This window comes from Phoenix dactylifera, chromosome 6 (genome assembly GCF_051530095.1).
Source record: "Phoenix dactylifera cultivar Ajwa chromosome 6, Ajwa_hap1_PhDact_Kaust_v1.1, whole genome shotgun sequence".
Classification (NCBI taxonomy): Eukaryota; Viridiplantae; Streptophyta; class Magnoliopsida; order Arecales; family Arecaceae; genus Phoenix; species Phoenix dactylifera.
Genome location: NC_143195.1, coordinates 826773 through 847761, shown reverse-complemented (window position 1 = coordinate 847761; position 20989 = coordinate 826773). Strand labels below are relative to the sequence as shown.

Here is a 20989-nt window from a genome sequence, read left to right as displayed (position 1 = left end):
GCATGAAAGGCGACGTCTCCGCCTCCCATGCCCCAAATGTTCCGGAGCAATGGATGGCAGCCACCCATGCCACCAGTGCACCCCTAGATCTAGCTGATCACTGTAGCCGAGTCATCTTCGATGCCACCGGTGCACCTCTGAATCCAACCGATCACCGTACCCAAGTTACCTTAGAGCAGAACTGTGTTGGCCCACAATACGCATCAAGCTTGACACAGACCATGCTAAGCTGCCCTCAAATCTATCTTCGTATGGTAAGTGAAGCGATTTCATAGTTTTGTTTCTAGAAGAGCAATGCAATACCCTATTTATGTCACATTGCTCCAAGCAATGGCTTCGAGACAAGGTTAAGAAATACATTTGGAGATCCCAACATCTTTTGGTTTTTGGTATAATATCATTGTAACGACTATCTCAAAAGAGTAGAACTTACTCCCTAATTTGATACTCTAGAGTACCACTTGATCAAGTCAACCATATCAATGTCTTAACTTAAGCTTACAAGCTCAACATCTTAATGAGAGTATCAAGCAATCAATACCACACATTGCTTCTCCATATCCATTTGAGGTTTCTCAGCCCAAATTGAATTGACCACAGCTTTCTCGGCTCACTAGCAAGGTAAAAGCATGTTTCCCTATTCATGGGATCCTCTTCAATGACTGACACTATAAAAAGAATAATGGTACGAGGCTCCCGTTTGATGAATACGAACCACTCTCTTATCATGGGGCAACATGAAATCGGTGCAATTTACGAGATTTGTTGGGAACTTGGAGCTATTAGTTTTTGCGAACAACCAGGAAATGGAAATGGATTACAGCCGATTGCAAAAATCTCAGACAAGAACATACAGGAAATAATGGCAGGAAACAGCTCCAGCAAGTTCTGTACATGTATTTCAGACCAATTTTTCCTAGAAGTGGAAAAGTTGAAAACTTTCTAGTCCTCAAGGGGAACATGCATCGCGGTGGGTGGACCTGTGGCTTAATTGGAAAAGAGTCCAGGAATTAATGGGTGGAAACGACCTCTGAGGCTTAGGTTTGAGAAGTGGTGCTCTTTGGATTGCAACTCTCGTTTTTGGCCTACAAAAACCCTAATGGAGTTCAGGTGCTGAGAATAAAAGGCCTAATCAAAGAAATGAGGCTGCAGAAAGAGAGTGGATGTGATAGAGTTTGGGTACTTTGGAAGAATATTGTGTGAAAGAAATGTTCAAAATTCATGCTTAAGGTAAGAGTGTCAAACATCAAGGACTGCAGATAAATCCGAAAGGAAGAGATTCTTTCAAGCCGGATTTTGTACCCACTGATTGCAGCCGCACTGTTTTCAATGTAGTTCGCTATTACGATGTCAAACAATCTCATTAAGTTTGGTCATTAATAATTGGCATCAGTACCGGATGCACGACATTTTATCATCTCTGCAAACAGCCCTAGTCTCTCATAAACCTTCAGCTTTATTTACATATATATGGTAATGTTTGCACTTCCAACCCAATTACAGTTGATATATAAAGACAGGAGAACTTCTAGCTTGGTGTATTCCCCCCTAGAAGTCATGCATTATAAGAAATACAAGGTGACCCAAACAGCAGTTGCAGAATGCTTGCGCCCACCTTAGGTGCTTCAGTGTTTGTTGATAAGCAGCTTATCTAGTTGATCCCTGAATATATTTCTTTTTTTTGGTTTCTGGTCTGCCCCAAGATGAAGAAACTATGACAACTTGGCAATGAGATCATCCACTTTGACATTCATTTTCCTTGACAGGAACTTCATGCATATCGGCGGCTTCACGTTAGCCAGAGCTAGCAGAGATTGAGGTAAAGTCCACATCCCATCACCACACATCAAACCAGAGGCCACTGCAGGACCAAATGCATCTGCCTGGGACTTGTTAATCTTTTCCCACACAAACAATATCAAGCTCCCTACACACATATCAATGGCAAAGTATGACCCAATATAGAAAGGTATGGCCATTGCCATAGGGAGAGGTATGAACCTCGCCACCTTCTTCGGGGACAAATCTCTAATCAAGTTAATGAGCATAGCAGCAGCAAAGAATATGCAGCAGAGAGTGAGGCAGTGCTTTGGTAGAGATGAGAAGCCATCGACACCGAGTATTGCTATGTTCCGGAAAATAAGGGCATTGGGAGCTGGATATTCACTATTAGGCAAGCCAAGTTCCTTGAAAGCCTTGTAGAAAAGCCAGAAAACACATGGAGCAATCACACAACCCATTGCGGTGCCAATTATTTGGCTAACAAACATGGACCTCGGCGAGGCTAATGTCAGGTATCCCGTCTTGAAGTCCTGCATGAGATCTGAAGCTGTGGCCACAATGCTCATCATTGCACCACAAGCTGCAAGGCCTGCTAGCACACCACCATGAGAGGCACCTGCCCAAGCTCCAATAAGAAATATGGCAAGCTTCCCGTAGGCGGAAGCAAGAGACCAATCAGTGAGGCCACAACCATAGGCATTGCAGAAGGCTAATACAGGTGCGAAGATGTAAGAAACCAACACATAGTACCATTTCAGTTGAGGGAAGATGTGGGGAAGGGTGGCAATGGAGATAGAGGCAACAACAACATAGCCCCCATATGCGACTGATTTTGGAATTTGATCTTTAAGAAATATTTCAATTCGGCGTTGGTCATCAAAGGATATGATGGTAGTTGTGGTGATAGGATGACCATTATCTGAGACAGGAAGCGTGCTTGTGGAACCTTGGCTACGCATTATGGAAATGATGGAGGACATTGTTCGAGATAGGACCTTCAGGAAGTTGTACAGACCATCCCCAAGAATCATGGCAATGGCTATGAAGACCTGTAGAAGACAACATGAATGTAATAACAAGGTTGAGTGTAATAACCACAACTTGGTTAGATTTACTTAAACAATTTCTGGGATTGGTAGTTTTAGTTGAAACACGAGCAAGAACAACAGAAGAAAGAAAAAAGAGGGGATAATCACCCTATAGCCCTGCAAGCTGTGAAGACTGCTTGATGGGATATCTGCAGGGTACCAACTGCCCTTCATATTACCTATAAGAGGCCACATGATTCCCCATGAAAGGATGCCTCCGAGTAGAAGAGATATGTTCACAATGTATGGGCAGATCATTCCAACTCCAACATACGTTGCGGAGAAATCAAAGAAAAACCTGTGGCAATATTAATGTCTTATCAGCAACATGTAGATTATCAAGATACAAGAATGATGATTTTAACAACTAAATCACTTAAAGTTAAGTTCTTTCTTTTATTTATTGAGAAGATATATACAAATATCTTACATATTAAATTAAGGCCCCTTTACTGGAGGAAATGAATGAAATGAAATTAAAGTTGAAGCATGTTACTTGTTTTCATAAGCTTTAAGACCAAGTGTAGGGAAGGCTGCAAATCCACAATCATCACCAGCAGTGTAGAACCACTGGAAGAATCCCCAAAGGAAACTGAAAGCAAAGAACTTGCCCAATGCCCTTACCTGTTTCCTGAAATATACAACAGATTCATGTAACACAAGGGGAAAACATTAAAAATGCAAAAGGTGCAGACGTAGTTGATTCATAGGATCTTTTAGGAGTTACTTTGCTTTCTTTGCACCCTCAGGAGTGTGGAAGCCATTAATAAGAAAAGCAGTTGCAGTACCACTTGGGTAGATCAGCTTGTAGTCAATGATCATGATCTGAAACATATTTTTGATTAGAAAAATTAACCAAATCACCAACCAAGAGAAGCTTATGTGAATTAAAGACAGGAAATCTCAGAGTTTTAATTGCAATCAGTTGATGGATTGAATGCATGGACAGTTTTCCATCGAGACACTTGAAACACTAGATATATATGTTGGGGAAGAATTACCTTTCTTAGAGGCACAACGGAGAAGAGTCCAAGAAAACTAACGGCAAAGAGAAATCCAATCATCCATCCTAATTTTGGATCTTTGATGTTCTGCTCATTGTTCGCTTCTGATGCTTGATTGGCAATTCTTCCGCTCATACCAAAAAGGTAATTTCCAAAGCCACCTGTTCATAAGGATAGAATTGTATAATTGACACCCAAATCACTAGAACAAACAGTACTACGTACAGACTTATCTACTGATGGAAATCAAGCATCCCATAATTTTGTTTCTAGAAGAACAATGTAATACCCTTGTTATGTCACATTGTTTTGAACAATGGCTTCTAGATCTAAGTGAATGAGTACATGTGAGATATGGGAGCCGACTTCAGCCCCGTTCTTATTTTGGGAGGACCGGAACAGAGGATCGCGATTGCGATCCTCTCCGGCTCCTCCGGGGATGATCAGGGTGAAGGCGCCGCGGGTATCCCGCGGCACCCCCCTCCAGTCAATCCGCGGTCGCGGATTTCGCTCAACCACCGCGATTTTCGCGGCGGAGAGCCGTTACAAGGGATGATAAAAACCCCCTTCCTCTTCCTCCTAAGACCACCTCTGAGCCCTCCTCCCTCTCCTCCGTGTCCTCCTCTTTCCTCCTTCCTTCTCCTCCTTTGTCTGGTGACCGGCGTGCTCTCCCGGCCGAGCGCCGTCCGAATCCCCTTCGCGGCCTTCCTCTGTTCCGTAATCCATCCCTCGGTCCCGAGCGCCGCCGCCGCCGCTTGACCGCCGGATCTGTGAGACACGGGCTGAAGTCGGCAGCCCCTGCCGACTTCAGTCCCGTTCTCTTTTTGGAAGGCCGGAACAGAGGATCGCGATTTGCGATCCTCTCCGGCTCTTCCGGGGATGATCGGGGCGGGGATGTCGCTAGTCCCGCGGCACCCCCCCCCCCTCCAGCTCATCCGCGGCCGAACCGCGGCCGCGGATCTCGCTCGGCCGCCGCGATCTTTGCGGCGGAGAGCCATCACGAGGGGGGTGATAAAAACCCCCCAAATCCTCCTCCCTAGGGCAAACCGAGCCCTCTTCCTCCTTCTCTTTCCTCCTTCCCTCCTCCTCCTCTCCGATCGGTGTGTCTTCCCGACCGAGCGCCGCCCGGATCCCCTCCGCGAGCTTCCCCTGCTCCGAGATCCAACCCCTCGGCTTCAAACATCGCCGCCGTCGCTTGACGCCGGACCGAGCCTCCCTCGGCCGGGATTTGCCACCTCCGTCGACCGCCGGTAAGCCCTCTTCCGTCGAGATCCTCCTCTCCTCTGTTTCAGCCCAAGCAGCCGAGATCATCATCTCGGTTGCTTCTCCTCCCCGTCGGTCCCTGCAACGCCGCCGGCCGCCATGGCGCCTGGCTGGCAGTCGATCGAGGGGTGGCCCCCGGCCACCCAAGCCGGCCACCCCCGCCGGCCACCTCCCTCTCTCCTCCGTCTCTTCTTCTCCCCCTGTTCGTGGGGGGGAGTTTGGGGAAGGAGGAGGCCCATCACGGGCCAAACTGGGCCGTTGGGCCCAGTCCATTGCAGGCCCAACTTGGGCCCAGTCCAGTCCGGTTGGGCCCAGTTGGGCAATACCCCCATGGGCACAACTTGGATCCAGATCAAACCCGAGAATCCGAACCCGAACCCGAAACCCAAACCCATTTGACCAATAAACAGATTTTTTGCAGTTAAGCCCTTGGCAGTATGCTATTTCAGAAATAGGGACTCCTGTAATTTGTATTGGATCCCTATAGGAAAGATTTATTACATAAAGGCCCCCAACTATATTTATTTAGTCCCCTCACTCAAGTTTTATTATAGAATAGTACCCTGTAATTAAGTATTAGTCCCTGCAATAAATCTTATTGTATAAATGAACAAATTAGAAGCCAACCTTGGGGGCCCTATTTAGCCGAGTCTATGCGGGCCCATTGGGCCGAGTCGGATATGGGCCCTATCAGGCCGTGCCCATTATGGGCCAACTTTGGGCTCTGTTGGGCCATGTCCAATAGTATTATTTTTGAATTTTGCTTAGTCTGAAATTAACAAGAAATTAATTAAACTTTAACAGGTGAACCTGATCCGTCTACCTGAAGTAGGAATCAAGCGAGAAGATGTAAGTAACTTAATACTTCAAGTGTGATTTTTAAATTATTTGATAAATAGATTAAATTCTGAAATATGTTTTGTATTTAGTAAAATGGGTCTGGCATGTTAAATTTCATTTGAAAATTATGCTCTGAAATCCATAAACTATGACTGAAAAATTTATGAAATATGTTTTTATATATATATGTATTCTCAGCATGGCTATGATCTGTTTTGTTCTGTTCTGGCCCCGCCAATGGGGATTATACGTTGGACCTGTCGACTTGTAATCTGTGAGGAACCGGTTTCGACACCGCGCCACCGGTGATTAGAATAGTGGTTTCTGGACACCGTTTCCACCGGTGACTAACAATAGTGGTTTCTGGCACTCTGTGCAACCCATGCCACTGGGTTACGTGGCCGTAGCCTATTATGTTGAGATTCTGGTATAAGAGTTTTTGGAAAAATGATAATATGTTTTGGAAACAACAAAATGATGTTATTTATGATTTATTCCAGACATTATCCTGTATTTTGATCTGATATGCTCTGACCCCACTTTGGGGTATTTTGTTGCTTACTGGGCTAGTGTAGCTCATTATTCTATTTTCTCCATTTTTCAGATCTAGAGGCTTGATCTCACGGGATTGAGGAGTGCGTTAGATTTTCCGACGATTCCTTCAGTTATTGGTCCTTTAGTTAGATTGATTAAAGTATTTGACTTACGTAAGCATATGTTATTTGAAATTTTGTAAGACTGCTTTTGAATAAATTTAAAAATTTATGTCAACTTTGAACATCTGTGATTGTTCCGATATGTTTTGATGCCTTGCACGCCTGTGCGGCCCGCCGTGCGGGCGTGCGGCGTCTGCCGCGCCTCGGGCTCGGGGCGTGACAGGATCGAGCCTCCCTCGGCCGAGATCTGGCACCTCCCTCGACTGCCGGTAAGCCCTCTTTCCTTTTTGCTCTTCAATCTAGCCGGAACATGCTTGATTTCCTCCCTTTGTTTTGGCCCCAAACCGAGACCATGCTCGATTGTTCTCGACCCCAGCCACCGCAACGGCCGCCGGCCGCCACTGCGGCCGGCTGGCCGTCGACTGGGCAACGACCCCCCCCCCCCCCCCACACCGGTCCCTTCTTCCTCCTCCCCCTTCCCCTGTCCGTGGGGGTTTGGGGAAGATGAGGGCCCTTACGGGCCAAGCATGGGCCCTGTTCACCGCGCGCCCAACTTGGGCCCGGTTCGAATCCGAAACTCGAAAAAAAAAAGAGAGAGAGAAAATTCGAAACCCGAAATCCAGTTCAGACCGAAAATCCGGAACCCGGAACCCGAAACCCGAAACCCGAACCCATTTGGCCAATAAATGAAATTTTGCAGTTAAGCCCTTGACAGTGTATTATTTCACAAAAGAACCTTCTGTAATTTATGTTTGATCCCTATAGGAAAGATTTATTACCTAGAGATCCTCAAATATATTTATTTAGTTTCTTCACTCAAGTTTTATTATAGAACAGTACCCTGTAATTAAGTATTAGTCCCTAAAATAAATTTTATTGCATAAATGATCCTTTTAGAGGCCAACTTTGGGGGGCCCTATTAGGCCGGGTCTATGCGGGCCCATTGGGTCGTGTCCGATGTGGACCCTATCAGGCCATGCCCATTATGGGCCAACCGCATCCTCCAGAGATAATTTTCTCATACAGAGTTTGTTTTCATTATACTAGGTACCAAAACGGAGTTCTCACAACTACTATGAGATTATATCTACCGCTAAGGGGTTTGTTGCATGTAGTGAACGTGAGCCTACAACAACATTTGGGGTCTAAAAATGGGCAGATCAAAGTAAAAATTTTCTTTTAAGGGAAGACTTTGACCATGCAAGGAGGAATTAGATGATGCAACATAAGAAAAGGTTTATGTAGAAGTTGAGATCTAGCTCTATAAACATTTTATCTTTTTTGATTATTTTTGCTAGTCATAGCTATTTAGGAAAAGTTGAAGCCAATTTATAATTAGAAGAGGAATCCATCTCGAACTTTAGGATTTGGGCCTTTCTAGTATAAATAAAGGGATTGTAATCTATTTTATTTATTTAATCAATAAAAGAAAAGAAGACTTAGAACCCTATTTTAATAATTCTCTTATTTCCCGTTATTCTCTTTGAGAGATCTTAGATGTGCAGATAGAAAGAATTGCTTCCACTTCTCTCCAATTGGATTAATTTGGCATCGAGTCTAGCATCCAATCTTTGTGAAGCCGTAGTTTATGGACCATACCCATAAACAGTACAATTAGGCAAGAGAAAAGCTTTTAGTGTTTGGAGTACATCAAAAGACAAAAAAGGGGATAGCTTTTTCCTCAGTGGATGATGACATGAAAAGCCGTCTCTCTCAATTAGAGGAGAAGAATGTACAACTTAGAGTTTACAATTCAACCGATATGTTTAGCTCCAACACCTAGTACTCCTGTTGCAAATCCATCTTTGATGTCTAGTAATGACGAACGGTTAGCAAAGAGAAGGATTGATTCATAGGTACTGAAAATCTAAACAGAGTAAGAGTTTCCCCATTTTCAGTTTGAATTTTACATTTCCCAACCCTAGCCCAACCCAAACCAACCGAGTCTCAAGGTTAGAATTTCTCTAACACATCCTAACTTGGCCCAACCCCTTCTTCAGCTAAATTCAGATTTAGTTGGATTATTCAGGTTTGAACATCAATTGGGTTATCAAAATGAATAAAAATTTAAGAGAAAATGTTTCGTTGTTTCTGTTAGATTACTAGTTGATTGAGGCTTCAATAGTTCATCAATTTTAATGACACACTTACACCTAATTTAATAAGACTAGGGATATAATAAGATAAAAAATATATACAATTAACCCATATGAAATATGAATATGAATTTGAAACATATACATGAATTATTTATTAATTTATATATTGGGTTGGGTCTAGTTGGGTTCACCTTGGGTTAGAGTCAGGTTTGGGTTGGCCAGGCGTTTTGAGCCCAAGCCTAACCCAAAATATAAAACCTTAATCTAATCCTACCTAATGAACGGGTTGGGTAGGCAGTTTCGATTGAGCCAAACTCAAGTTGCACCCCTAACAAGAATAGGAAGTCGACCTAAATTTGGACTCAACCCTCAATAATATAAACAAAGAACATGTGTAACAATTATGGGAAATTAATGAAAGCAAAATGGGTTTAAAACCCTACTTTTGATTTTAATTATTTTAATATTATTGGTATGTCCAAGTTGACTGAATTGAAGGAATTGCTTCCTTCTCCATCCAATCAAATCAAGCTGAAGGTGTGCATGTTGTCTAGTTTATATCCGACTTTGACCTGTTGCTAGGAGATGGCTAATACCCTACTTGACTTTGTCAACCCTTCATGACTAAGGTGAGGTGGGACCCAACCAAACTTGACCTAATTGAACCCTAAAGGATGGGTCCATAGCTGACATGACAAAAATTGGCCAGCTTGAATTAAAATATCCATCCACTCATGGTGTCATGTTCAAATATCACTTAACATGATTTTATAACAAAGTAGAGAGAAAAAATTCTGCGCATCTGTCTAAATGCTAACAATGCCCATAAAAAGATAGTGGAAAAGTTGAATGAAGCTTGCATACCATTTATGGACCACCATCATCATTTGTCGACAAGTTTTTTTTTCCAAGTTTGAATTTATAAAAATTTTCTACCATTCATTATTATCCATGAAAAAAATTACACAAACCTTATATTATGAATTAAAAACAAAACATAAATCCAACTCCCTATCTAACATCCACCATGACTCCTTCAAGACTCCAGTAAAAGAATAAATCATAACTAAGTCATATTGTTAAAACTAGAATTTCGATAGTGTGTAGCTGAAATGATAGTTCGATGACATTTTAGATTGGCATGAATAGTTGTTTTTTTTTTTTTGTTAAAATAGTGATGCGCACATGCCATGCATATGGAGTACTTGATGAGTTGTCATGGCACTATCAATTGCTAGTAATGAACTCTATAGACAATACTTATTTGATAAGATCTAAACATTCTTATAGGTTATTGTTGAATTTTGACATTCATCAATAAGGATAGAAAGACTTACCCATAGATGTTTTCTCAAGTAATTTGAAATATTTCACCCAACAATGATATTCACCTATTCTTTTCTTTAAGCACACATTGCCTTTTAAATATTCAAAAAATTCTCAATTACCAAGTAGAATAATAAATAGACGAAGTACTAGATGGTTCGCTGTAGTAACATCAATCATTATTGTGATATGTAACGAACCTTATTCACAACATCTATTTGATAAGTTAGGACTGGGGAGGAGAGAGAGGTCGTAAAATAAAATAGAAGGAAGGAATATGGAGGAGAAACGGTTTAGGATATTCAATAATTGGAAGTTTTTTCTCAGATAGCTAAGGTGGATAGAGGGGTGCTAAGGTAGAAAATCTCTCTTCGTTTATAAAGAAGAAAGGAATAGGAGCAATTGGATATGAGAGAGAGAGAGAGAGAGAGAGAGAGAGAGAGAGAGAGAGAGAGAGATGGTTTGTTCTTGGGAGAGGAGGCAAAGTTGTAAGAAGAGAGGGAATATGTGAGAGAGAACATGAAAAATGGATAGAACTTAATTACCACATGATTAGAGTTAGATCTTTTTGCAAAAATGTTAAGAAGGGAATCAATGGGATTTTAAGAAATTAAATGAAGAATTTGTTATTTTTTTATGCAATAGAAAAAAAGAGGTTATTTGATTTAGAGTATTTTGGTCAATTGTATGAGTACGACCAATTATTCCTAGTTTTTGCTTTTAGAAATATTGTAGATTTAGACGGTAGAAGAGTTTACCTCTATTAAAAAAAAAACTATTGAAATGATGGATTAGATCCTAACCCGATCTACGAATATATATCATGCATGGAACTTGACATATTGTGTTTGGCAATCAGAAATATTATTGTGTTAACTTGGAAAAAGTTGGGAGTTAGATAGAAACAATTATTCACATCAAACAATGGACATGCCTCAACTATCTATCTAGCATTTAGATCATCAGGGAGGAATAACTCAAATGACCATCAAGAATAACAATCTTTGATTTATGGAATGAGAGCTAAAACAGAACGGTCTTTGGCCCCATTCTGAAGTTTGTTTTGTATAGCAAGTACCATAATCACATTTTGTTTGGAATAACCATTCCTTTAAATAAAGGAACTATAATCCCACTCCTAATGAAAAGTCTCCCAGGAATGGAAATGAACGACATTTTGATATGAACCAATTGGCAACATTTATGATGTAAAAAGGAAATAAATGAATTTTAGTATAAAGAAGTTAGAGGCATTTGCAGAATAAAATTAAAAATGGATGATCCATGAATATTTGAATCTGAAAATATTATTTTGTTGGTATAAATTAAAAAATGTAAAAATTACATCCATTATAACATTAAATTATTTGTTACATAAAAGTCTATTATGTATATCATAGCAAATTTGCACTGTGCAATGCACTGCAGAACAAAAAAAACTTAATGAACAAAACAGTATAAATCAGCAAATCATATTAGATATAAATTAAAAGCTGACTAAATATAAAAATAACTAAGAATAACCAGATAAATATATACAAATCATAAAATACAAGATAAATAGCAAATCAAATAAAAATACTAAAAACATTACATATAAATATTAGAAATATGCTAATTCAAAATATGAAATATGAAATAAATAAAAATATAGAATATAAAATTTTAAATAAAAATAAAAATCGGTACAAATATGACTAATACAGAAGACAAAAATGCATAAAAATATCATTAATAATAATAATAAATAGAAATAGAAGATAAAAATTGATATACAAATTATGAGAATAATAACAAGAAAAAAGTACCCAAAAAATAATTATAGATATAAGAAAATATACTAATTAAAATGTCGGATATGAATAAAAATTAAAATAAAACAATATCATAATTAAAGGATGTTATTTAAAAGTTTGATATGTAAGCGTAATATCACAAGAGGCCCCAAAAAGAAATATAATACTCGTTATTTTAAAATTTGGTTATATTTCTTAGTAACTAAAAGATATATTTTAAAAGTTAACATAAAATTGATTCTACTCTAGCATATCACTAGCTAAATTATATCTAAGAATTACCATTCTATTTCCATGCATTTCTTCATATCTCAATAAATGGAACAGGAATGGTGCATGATTCCAATTTGTTACTTTCCACTTTGCATTTCATTCTAATAAATCCATTCCAGTCTTTATTTCATTCTTCCAACACAGATTTAGTGTAAGACCTTTTGCCCATAATTTGCACTGCCTGCACAGGAATAATCTGGACACGTTCAATCGACCCTTGATCACTTAGTTTAAGGCTGCTGGCATGAGCAGCATGCTGACTAGGAAAGCTAAAGCCACACGGAAAGAGTTTTTATATCCAATCCGGACATAACTTACGCATGTTAGATAGGTTCCATGAGGCTTTCTAGCAAAAACTAGCATTTAGCAACTTGAAGAAAAATAGTCCAAAAGATAGCTTAAATTAGTCTAACAACTACTGAATTATGATCAGCTACCCAATTAGATAACTAATTATTCTTGGGTTTATTAGCAGGTGTCGCTTTGAGGTTACCAATTCAGTTTGGATTTGGATCCGATAGATATACTTTCTATCTTCTTGGGCATGGATAGAAACATGCCATACCTAACCGAACAATATGGGATGCACCGTATTCAATTCGGTACCAATATATGGTATGGGAGGTACTGATACTCAGTACGTTGAATCGGCTCCTTAATGTACCATATCGATACAGTGACAGTAAGACACAGGCACAGAGTCAGCGGTAAACCCAATCCAATCCTGACCTATTGACATTTGACACCCCCGGCTACAAAATATTATATTATATATATGTGTGTGTGTATATATATATATATATATATATATATATATATATATATATATATGTATGTATGTATGTATACAGCACTTAAGCTACTAAAATAACTGATCATTAATTAAAAAAATGAAGTCGTGTGCTTAAAATATCGTGCTGCGTTCCGAAAAAACAGTTTAGAAACAAGACAAATAAGCATAGTCATTATCTCATAGATAGAGGTGAGAGGGAAAAAGCAGCAATTAATGGTGAACGGTGAGGAAACACAAAGGGGAAGAGAGAGAACTGAGAGCAGCAAAGTTAAGTACCGCTGAAGGCGATGCCGTAGGCGGCGACGCAGCAGGTCTGGATGACGGTGTTCTCCTGGCGGGTGAAGGGCAGTCGGAGAAGGCCCGTCTTCTCGAGGGCTTTGGTCCAGGTCTTGATGAAGAAGAAGCCGAGGAGGCCGGCGGCGACGTTGAGGGAAGGGATGATGCCGGTGGTGAGGTTGAGCTTCGTCACGATGATGCTCAACATCACCGAGAGGAAGAAGGACACCACCAGAGCCCGCAACGTCAGCTGCTCCCTCCACGTCGGCACCCGCTTCCCCTCGAAGGCCCTCTCGATCGACATCGCTTTCTCCTCCGATCTTTCTCCTCCTTCCCCTTCCTCGGTTTCCTTCGTGTTGGTCTTCCTGCGGCGGTGGTGGCGGCTCATCTGGCTCATCTCCACCACCATCCCATCCTTCTCCTCCTCCTCCTCCTCCTCCCCTACCATGTCTGCCTCCTGATCCGTGGCCCAGCTCCCTCGCCTGGCATCGCCGTTTTCTTCGGTGCCCATTTGGGACTGAGCTGGAGAGGATAAGCTTGCTTGGTTTCTCTTGGTGCTGTTTATAAAGTCATTAGTCAGCTGGATCTACATTTCCATTGGCTGCGCGGAAGAAACGGCGCCAACTGCCAACACGATGAGGGCGACAGCGGACTGATTAATATCCGTCCAATACCGATAGAAAGTTATATATTCAACTAATATATATATATATATATATATATATATATATATATATATATATATATATATATATATATATATATATATATATATATATATATATATATGAATAGATAAACTATCTTATAAGAATATTTAGTACCCACTGAGGTGGTGTCAGGTGTGACGTACTCACCTTCGGATGGGGAGGATATAAGTAAAACGGAGTTTATCCGCATCGAATATTCTTCTGGTGGGGCGGAGGCCAGTAGGAGCTGCTACGCGGGGGTGGGCTGGTCCCTTCCTTCCCCTACCTCTTTTTTCCAGCAAAAATATATATATATATATATATATATAAAAGTTACCAGTAATCATTTATTATACAAGGTATATTGCTATATGTTAATTTAGGTGCTATAAGGCCTTGATGCCCTTTTCATAGTTTTAGCTTTTTTTTTTTAATTGAATTCATAGTTTTCGTATTGGCGTTCACATATGGAAGGACAGGGTTGCTCCTATACGCAAACTAATAACAAAAATTATCTCCTATTGGTCGTGAGATGGCTCAACACTAGCTTTAATGGATGGATTTGATCGAATCACGAGTGATGAACCAGTTCTTATAAATGGCCGGACCGGTCATATGACTCGGACTATATATTGAGTCCAGCCCATTTAAGATGGATGGAAATCAATTTTGGATACCCATCAAGAATATTATATTTTGAAAAGTTAATCAAGCTAAAACAATCCATAATTTGAGAACTTTATCCATGAAACATCTAATACATACGGTCAAAATTAAATCATGAACAACAGGCTGCATGACAAAAATTGACTAAAAATTGAAAGATACGCAGAAAGTCAACTTAGGTGGTGGATAAGCGGCTTGCCTTGTTGATCCCTGAATCCATTTTCTGTTCTTGATTTATTGTCCATCAACTATGAGGAAACTATGTTAACTTGGCAATGAAATCATCAACTTGGACGTTCACCTTCCGAGATAGGAACTTCATGCATATATCAATACCAAGGTACGACCCAACATAGAAAGGTATCGCCATTGCCGTTGGGAGAGGAATGAACCTTGCTACCTTCTTCCCTCCAGTCAAATCTCTTATCAGGTCAATGAGAATAGCAGCAGCAAAGAATACGAAGCAGAGAGTGAGGCAGTGCTCTGGCAGCGACGAGAGGCCTTCCACACCAACTATCGCCATGCTTCGGAAAACAAGGGCGTTGGGAGCTGGGTATTCGCTATCAGGCAAGCCAAGGTCATTGAAGGCTTTGTAGAAGACCCAGAAGACGCATGGAGCAATCACACAACCCATCGCAGTGCCAATTACTTGGCTGACAAACATGGACCTTGGAGAGGCTAATGTCAGGTATCCTGTTTTGAAGTCCTGCATGAGATCTGAAGCTGTGGACACAATGCTCGTCATGACGCCCCAAGCTGCAAGGCCTGCTATCACACCACCATTCGAATGACCTGCCCAAGCTCCAAAAAGGAAGGTGGCAAGCACACCATACGTAGAGGCAAGAGATTCATCAGTGAGGCCGGTACCGTAGGCATTGCAGAAGGCTAATACCGGTGCAAAGATGTAGGAATCCAAGACATGGTACCATCTGAGTTGAGGAAAGATGTGGGGAACGGTGGCAGTGGAGATGGCAGCATAGCCCCCATATGCCACTGACTTTGGAATCTGATCTTTAAGAAAGAATGCAGTTCGACGTCGGTCGTCGAAGGATATGGCGGCGGTCGTGCTGGTACGACAACCATCATCTGAGACAGGAAGCTTTATTATGGAATCTCTGCTTCGTTTTGTGAAAATGAAGGGAGAAATTGTTCGAAATAGAAGCTTGACGAAGTTATAGAGACCATCTCCAAGAATCATCGCAATGCCTATGAAGATCTGCAGGATATGAAGAAAAGAAAAAGACTTAGTAACAGGGCTAACTTGGTTGGTGTACATAAACTTGTTCCTGTGATTAGAATGTTCAATTGAAACATAAGCTGCCAGAACAACAGAAGAAGAGGAGTGGAGGATAGTTACCCTTTAGCCCTGCAAGCTCTGAAGACTGCTTGATGGGATATCTGCAGGATACCAACTGCCTTTCTTATTACCTAGGAGAGGCGACATGATTCCCCATGAAAGGATGCCTCCGAGGAGAATAGATATGCTCACAATGTATGGGCAGATCATTCCGAGATTAACGTAAGTTGCGGAAAAATTGAAGAAAAATCTACAGCAATGCATGATCGTAAGTAATTGAGCAAGGAGAATGATGGTCTTAGCAAATCGATAAATTAAAGCTAGATGCTTTTTTCTTTTGTTGAAAATAGTTGGGTGCTTCTTTCGTCAGCAAATTTATATGAATATCTTACATTGTTAAACACACTTTACTAGCAGAAATGAATAGATAAGAAAAGAGATATTTGTGAGGGATGTAGAGATTATGCATTGTACGTGTTTTCATAAGCTTTAAGACCCAATGTAGGAAAGTTTGCAAATCCACAGTCATCACCGCCAGTGTAAAACCATTGGAACAATCCCCAGAGGAAGCTGGAGACAAAGAACTTGCCCATTGTCCGCACTTGTTTCCTGAAATGCATATAATTAAGAAATTGATGCAACGCAAGTGAGAAACACTGAAAATGTGAAAGGTCCGAGCATGATTTGTTCGTAGGATCTTTTAGGATTTACTTTGCTTGCTTGGCACCCTGAGGTGCGTGGAAGCCATTAATAAGAAAGGCTGTTGCAGTACCACTTGGATAGATCAGCTTGTAGTCAATGATCATGATCTGAAACATATATTTTTGGTCAGTAAAATTTATACCGAATGCACCAGCTTGAAACATATACTTTTGCTCGTATTCCAATTTAAGTTGATGGATTGATCGCTTCTCGAGTTTTCCAATGGAACATTTAAAACGTTGGATGTATGATTAGACCAAGGATTACCTTTCTTAAAGGCACAAGGGAGAAGAGTCCAGGAAACTAACAAGGAAGAGAAATCCAATCATCCATCCTAATTCTGGGTCTCTTATATTCTGTGCATTGTCTGCTTCTGATGCTTGTTTGGCAATTCTTTCACTCATGCCAAAAAGTTGGGCTCCAAAGCCACCTGTTCAGAAGAATGCAGTTTCATGATTGAGAACCATATCACCAGAACAAGCAATATTTCATGGAACGGGGTTTTAGCTCAAGACAATGAACCGGCCAAAGTGAAGTTTTGTTTTGTTTTGTTTTGTTTTGCTTTTTTTTTTTTTTTTTCCTACAACGGATGACTTGCATCAGCCTAGTATGAATACATCTTAAAAAAATAAAAAGTAATAAGCCTCGAAGCACTCTAGGCAGCTCCTTCTCATCAATCCAAAGAACTCCCCCAGAGTGATTTGCCACAAACTAGGCCACTTAATCGCAGTTCTATTGGCCTCCCTATAGACATGTTTGGCCTGGAAGGCGACGTCTCCGTCTACCATGCCCCAAATGCCCCAGAGCAGCGGATGGCAGCCACCCATTCAACTGGTGCATCTCTGGATCCAACCGATTATTGCAGTCGAGTCATCTTCGAGAAGGCCTGCGTTGGCCCGCAATACGCATCAGGCTTGACATAAACCAAGCTACCCTTAGCTCTGTCTTGGTTTGGTAAGTGAAGCGATTTCATAGTTTTGTTTCTAGAAGAGCAATGCAATACCCTATTTATGTCACACTGCTCTAAGCAATGACTCTGAGACAAGGTTAAGAAATACATTCAGAGATCCCAACATCTTTTGGTTTTTGGTAATATCGTTGTAACTACTAACTTAGAAGAGGAGAACTTACTCCCTAATATGATAGTCCAAGAGTACCACTGGATCAAGTCAACTGTATCAATGTCTTAAGTTAAGTTTACAAGCTCAACATCTTAATGAGAATATCAAGCAATCAATACCACACATTGCTTCTCCATTAATTGTGCTACTGCTTATCTTTCACCTAATGTCGCGCTATTTAGGTGTAAACTTGAGATACCTAATTTCGCTCATGATGTTGTTCTTGTTGATGTCTTCTTTGTTATCATTATTTGATATTCATTAGCCATTCTGTCTGTGGCTTGTTCAAATCAAGCTCACGCTCAAAGGCGAAGGGGGGAGGCAAGGCCCAATTTGAGGTTTCTCGGCCCAAAATTAATTGACGACAGCTTGCTCAGCTCACTAACAACCTTAGCGAAGCAGGTAAAAGCATGTTTCCCGATTCATGGGATCCTCTTCAATGACTGAGACGCTATAAAAAGAATAATGGTATGAGGCTCCCGTTTGATGAATATGAACCACTCTCTTATCATGTGGCTACATCAAATTGGTGCAATTTGCGAGATTTGTTGCCGGACTCAAGGATTGATTATTATGAGGTTGATAATTATGGATCCCATGATTTTTTTCATATGTGCATAATGGACGCCCCAAAGCTTTTTTTTTTCTATGAGATTCATAGCCTTACAAGCTGGGCTAGTAGTTTTCTTTTCTTTTCTTTCTATAGGATTCGGATCCTATTTCAAAGTTATTATGAATATAGATTTAGTTCAGCCTATAATTCTTCTGATTGTATTAGCCCAACTGCAAATTCTAAAAATTTTTCAATCCAATCATCCAAACAGGCCTTTAGTTACATTTCAGTTGGTTTTAAGTTTAGTTGGTCTACTGAAGGTTTGGATTCAAGTATAGTAATCTATTTAATTTATCTTTCTTCATCAAGTAGGGTGAAGAAGGTGGCGCAGCCAAATTTGACACTACTAGCCAACCCACATGGACTCGGTCATACCATCAAACGCGAAAATATCCATATCTCTATGCATGGCAATTTTTACATAGTTGGTCCATCAACTTTTTGAACTGCAAAAATAAATTAATCTATAAAACGGATGGATGAAAAAAACGAAGGAAAAAGGGTGGGGGTTAGCATACTACCGTAGGAGGCAATGCCGTAGGCGGCGACGACGCAGGTCTGAATAACTGTATTCTCCTGGCGGGTGAAGGGCAGTCGGAGGAGGCCCGCCTTCTCGAGGGCTTTGGTCCAGGTCTTGACGAAGAAGAAGCCGAGGAGGCCGGCGGCGACGTTGAGGGAGGGGACGATGCCGGTGGTGAGGTTGAGCTTCATCGCGATGAAGCTGCATATCACCGAGAGGAGGAAGGACACCACCAGAGCCCGCAACGTCAGCTGCTCCCTCCACGTCGGCACCCGCTTCCCCTCGAAGGCCCTCTCGATCGACATCGCTTCCTCCTCTTCTCCATCCTCTGCCTCTCTTCCTCCTTCCATCTCCTTCCTCGTCTTCCTCCGGTGACTCATCCGGCTATATAATCTCCACCACCTCCTCCTCCACGGCCGCCTCATGGACTATTCCTCCCATGACGTCGCTTTTCTCTTGGCTCATCTCCACCACCTCCTCCTCCACGGCCGCCTCGTGGACTATTCCTCCCATGGCGTCGCTTTTCTCTTGGCTCATCTCCACCACCTCCTCCTCCACGGCCGCCTCATGGACTATTCCTCCCATGGCGTCGCTCGCTTTTCTCTTCGCTGCCCATTTCAGTCCGAACTACGGCAAGGGAAGGATCGGAGAAACCGCTAGTTACGATCAATATGAAATGGTCCAGGTTGGTGAGTATATTCTCTTGGAAGCGGCGGCTACCTACGACTACGACTAGAGAGAGAAATCTGACATTACTTTTACTCTTTAATTATCTGTGGTTTTGACGTTTCAGGCAATCAGAAGTTGCTGATGATCGATATTCTCTCTTATTGCAAGAACAACGAGGAGGCATTCACAGCTAATTTATGCAAGTTATATGTAGTCAATAATGCCGCGCGGCCAGAAAACTTTTCAAAAAGTGGACAAAATTCAATCTAAATGTATTGAAGAAGACAGGAAATCTAGGCTAACTACGAAAAATCAAAGACATTCCAACTCAAAACATTTTAGAAGTCAGAAGGCAGGCTTAAGATCAGGTATGGATGAACATGGTTAAGATCAAATCCAAGGGTACCTTGGATGACCTGTCAGATCTATGTCCAAATGTAACTCTAAATAATTCAACTTAACCTGGTTTAGACCTTGGATCCAACTCATCCAATTAAGTTCGTGAGTATAACGTACGTGGAACAGGAAGCTAGTTTGCCATGATCCACTTGCGGCACCAAGGATTGATTCTTGGGCCAAAACCTAAAATATGACTGTAACAACCCAGGACCTCACCCAAATGGCTAGCCGGAAGGTATTATTTGGATTTCTTGATCCTGTATAAATACCCAAGATTTACCCAGCGAATAGTCGATGTGAAACTAAACACACGCCCGCACGGGTTCTCACATACTCCCTCCGTTCAAGCTCTACGTCCTCGTCAGACTAAGGATTATATCGATTCAAATCTAATCACAAACACCACGATTGGCCCATGGTCAGCCCCAATGGATCCATGCTGCAGTGTCCCCTAGTCCACATAGGTTATGGGCCGGGTCCGCTCTGATACTATTTGTAACAACCCAGGACCTCACCCAAAATAGCTAACTAGAAGGTATTATTTGGGTTCCTTGATTCTGTATAAGTACCCAAGATCTACCCAGCGAATAACCGATGTGGGACTAAATACACGCCCGCACGGGTCCGCACAATGACCATTGGAAAATAATGACTGTGTGGATCTGTCTTTATTTCCTCGCACAAATTCCATCTCTTCGTCCAGCTACCATAATCAAGAATCCACCTAAAGGGAATTATATATCTAGAATATTGTTGAAATGGTTGAAGAGGAGAGGGAAAAGTATGGTCAATAAAAAAATGGAGAAAGATGTCATGTTTGGTTAGAGTTTTCAAAGAAGAAAAATGAAAAAGTAGCATTCCCATAAGATTACAATTCCCACATCCCATGAGGAAGAAAAATTTATATGTGACATGAGAAAGTCCATTTCCTACTGGCTGAAAATTGGGATAAATTTTTTTTTTTCAAATGTGCTCTTAAACTTTTGGATAGAATGGGATAAGATTTTTCTCTTTATTAAGAGTATAACATGTGTTTTATGCAACTTTCGAGGGAAGTAAATGCTTAACCAAACATAAACTACTCTAGAATGTGTCACTTTTCCATGATCAATCAACT

At 41.1% G+C, this 20989-nt stretch overlaps 1 protein-coding gene and 1 pseudogene across 3 annotated transcripts; both read right to left on the bottom strand.

Moving 5' to 3' along the window:
• Positions 1–1438: 1438 nt before the first annotated feature.
• On the bottom strand, positions 1439–13753 carry LOC103716602 (putative metal-nicotianamine transporter YSL12). Of its 2 annotated transcripts, none has more exons than XM_088724286.2 (6): positions 13197–13753; positions 3872–4035; positions 3598–3695; positions 3367–3501; positions 2937–3168; positions 1439–2831 (listed from the first exon to the last, which is right to left on the bottom strand). In XM_088724286.2, exons 1-6 carry the CDS (start codon positions 13705–13707, stop codon positions 1713–1715), a joined length of 2259 nt encoding a protein of 752 aa, XP_088580412.1. In that variant the 5' UTR covers positions 13708–13753; the 3' UTR covers positions 1439–1712. The 2 variants fall into 2 exon arrangements, with proteins under 2 accessions (XP_088580412.1, XP_088580411.1); XM_088724285.1 differs by having other exon boundaries at positions 2979–3168; positions 13197–13751.
• A 938-nt stretch (positions 13754–14691) lies between these two features.
• Positions 14692–19482, bottom strand: LOC103699983 (putative metal-nicotianamine transporter YSL12; annotated as a pseudogene). Its single transcript, XR_015988407.2, has 6 exons — positions 18806–19482; positions 16818–16980; positions 16560–16657; positions 16323–16457; positions 15909–16098; positions 14692–15767 (listed from the first exon to the last, which is right to left on the bottom strand). The product of XR_015988407.2 is annotated as a putative metal-nicotianamine transporter YSL12 (transcript).
• Between the last annotated feature and the right edge of the window lie 1507 nt (positions 19483–20989).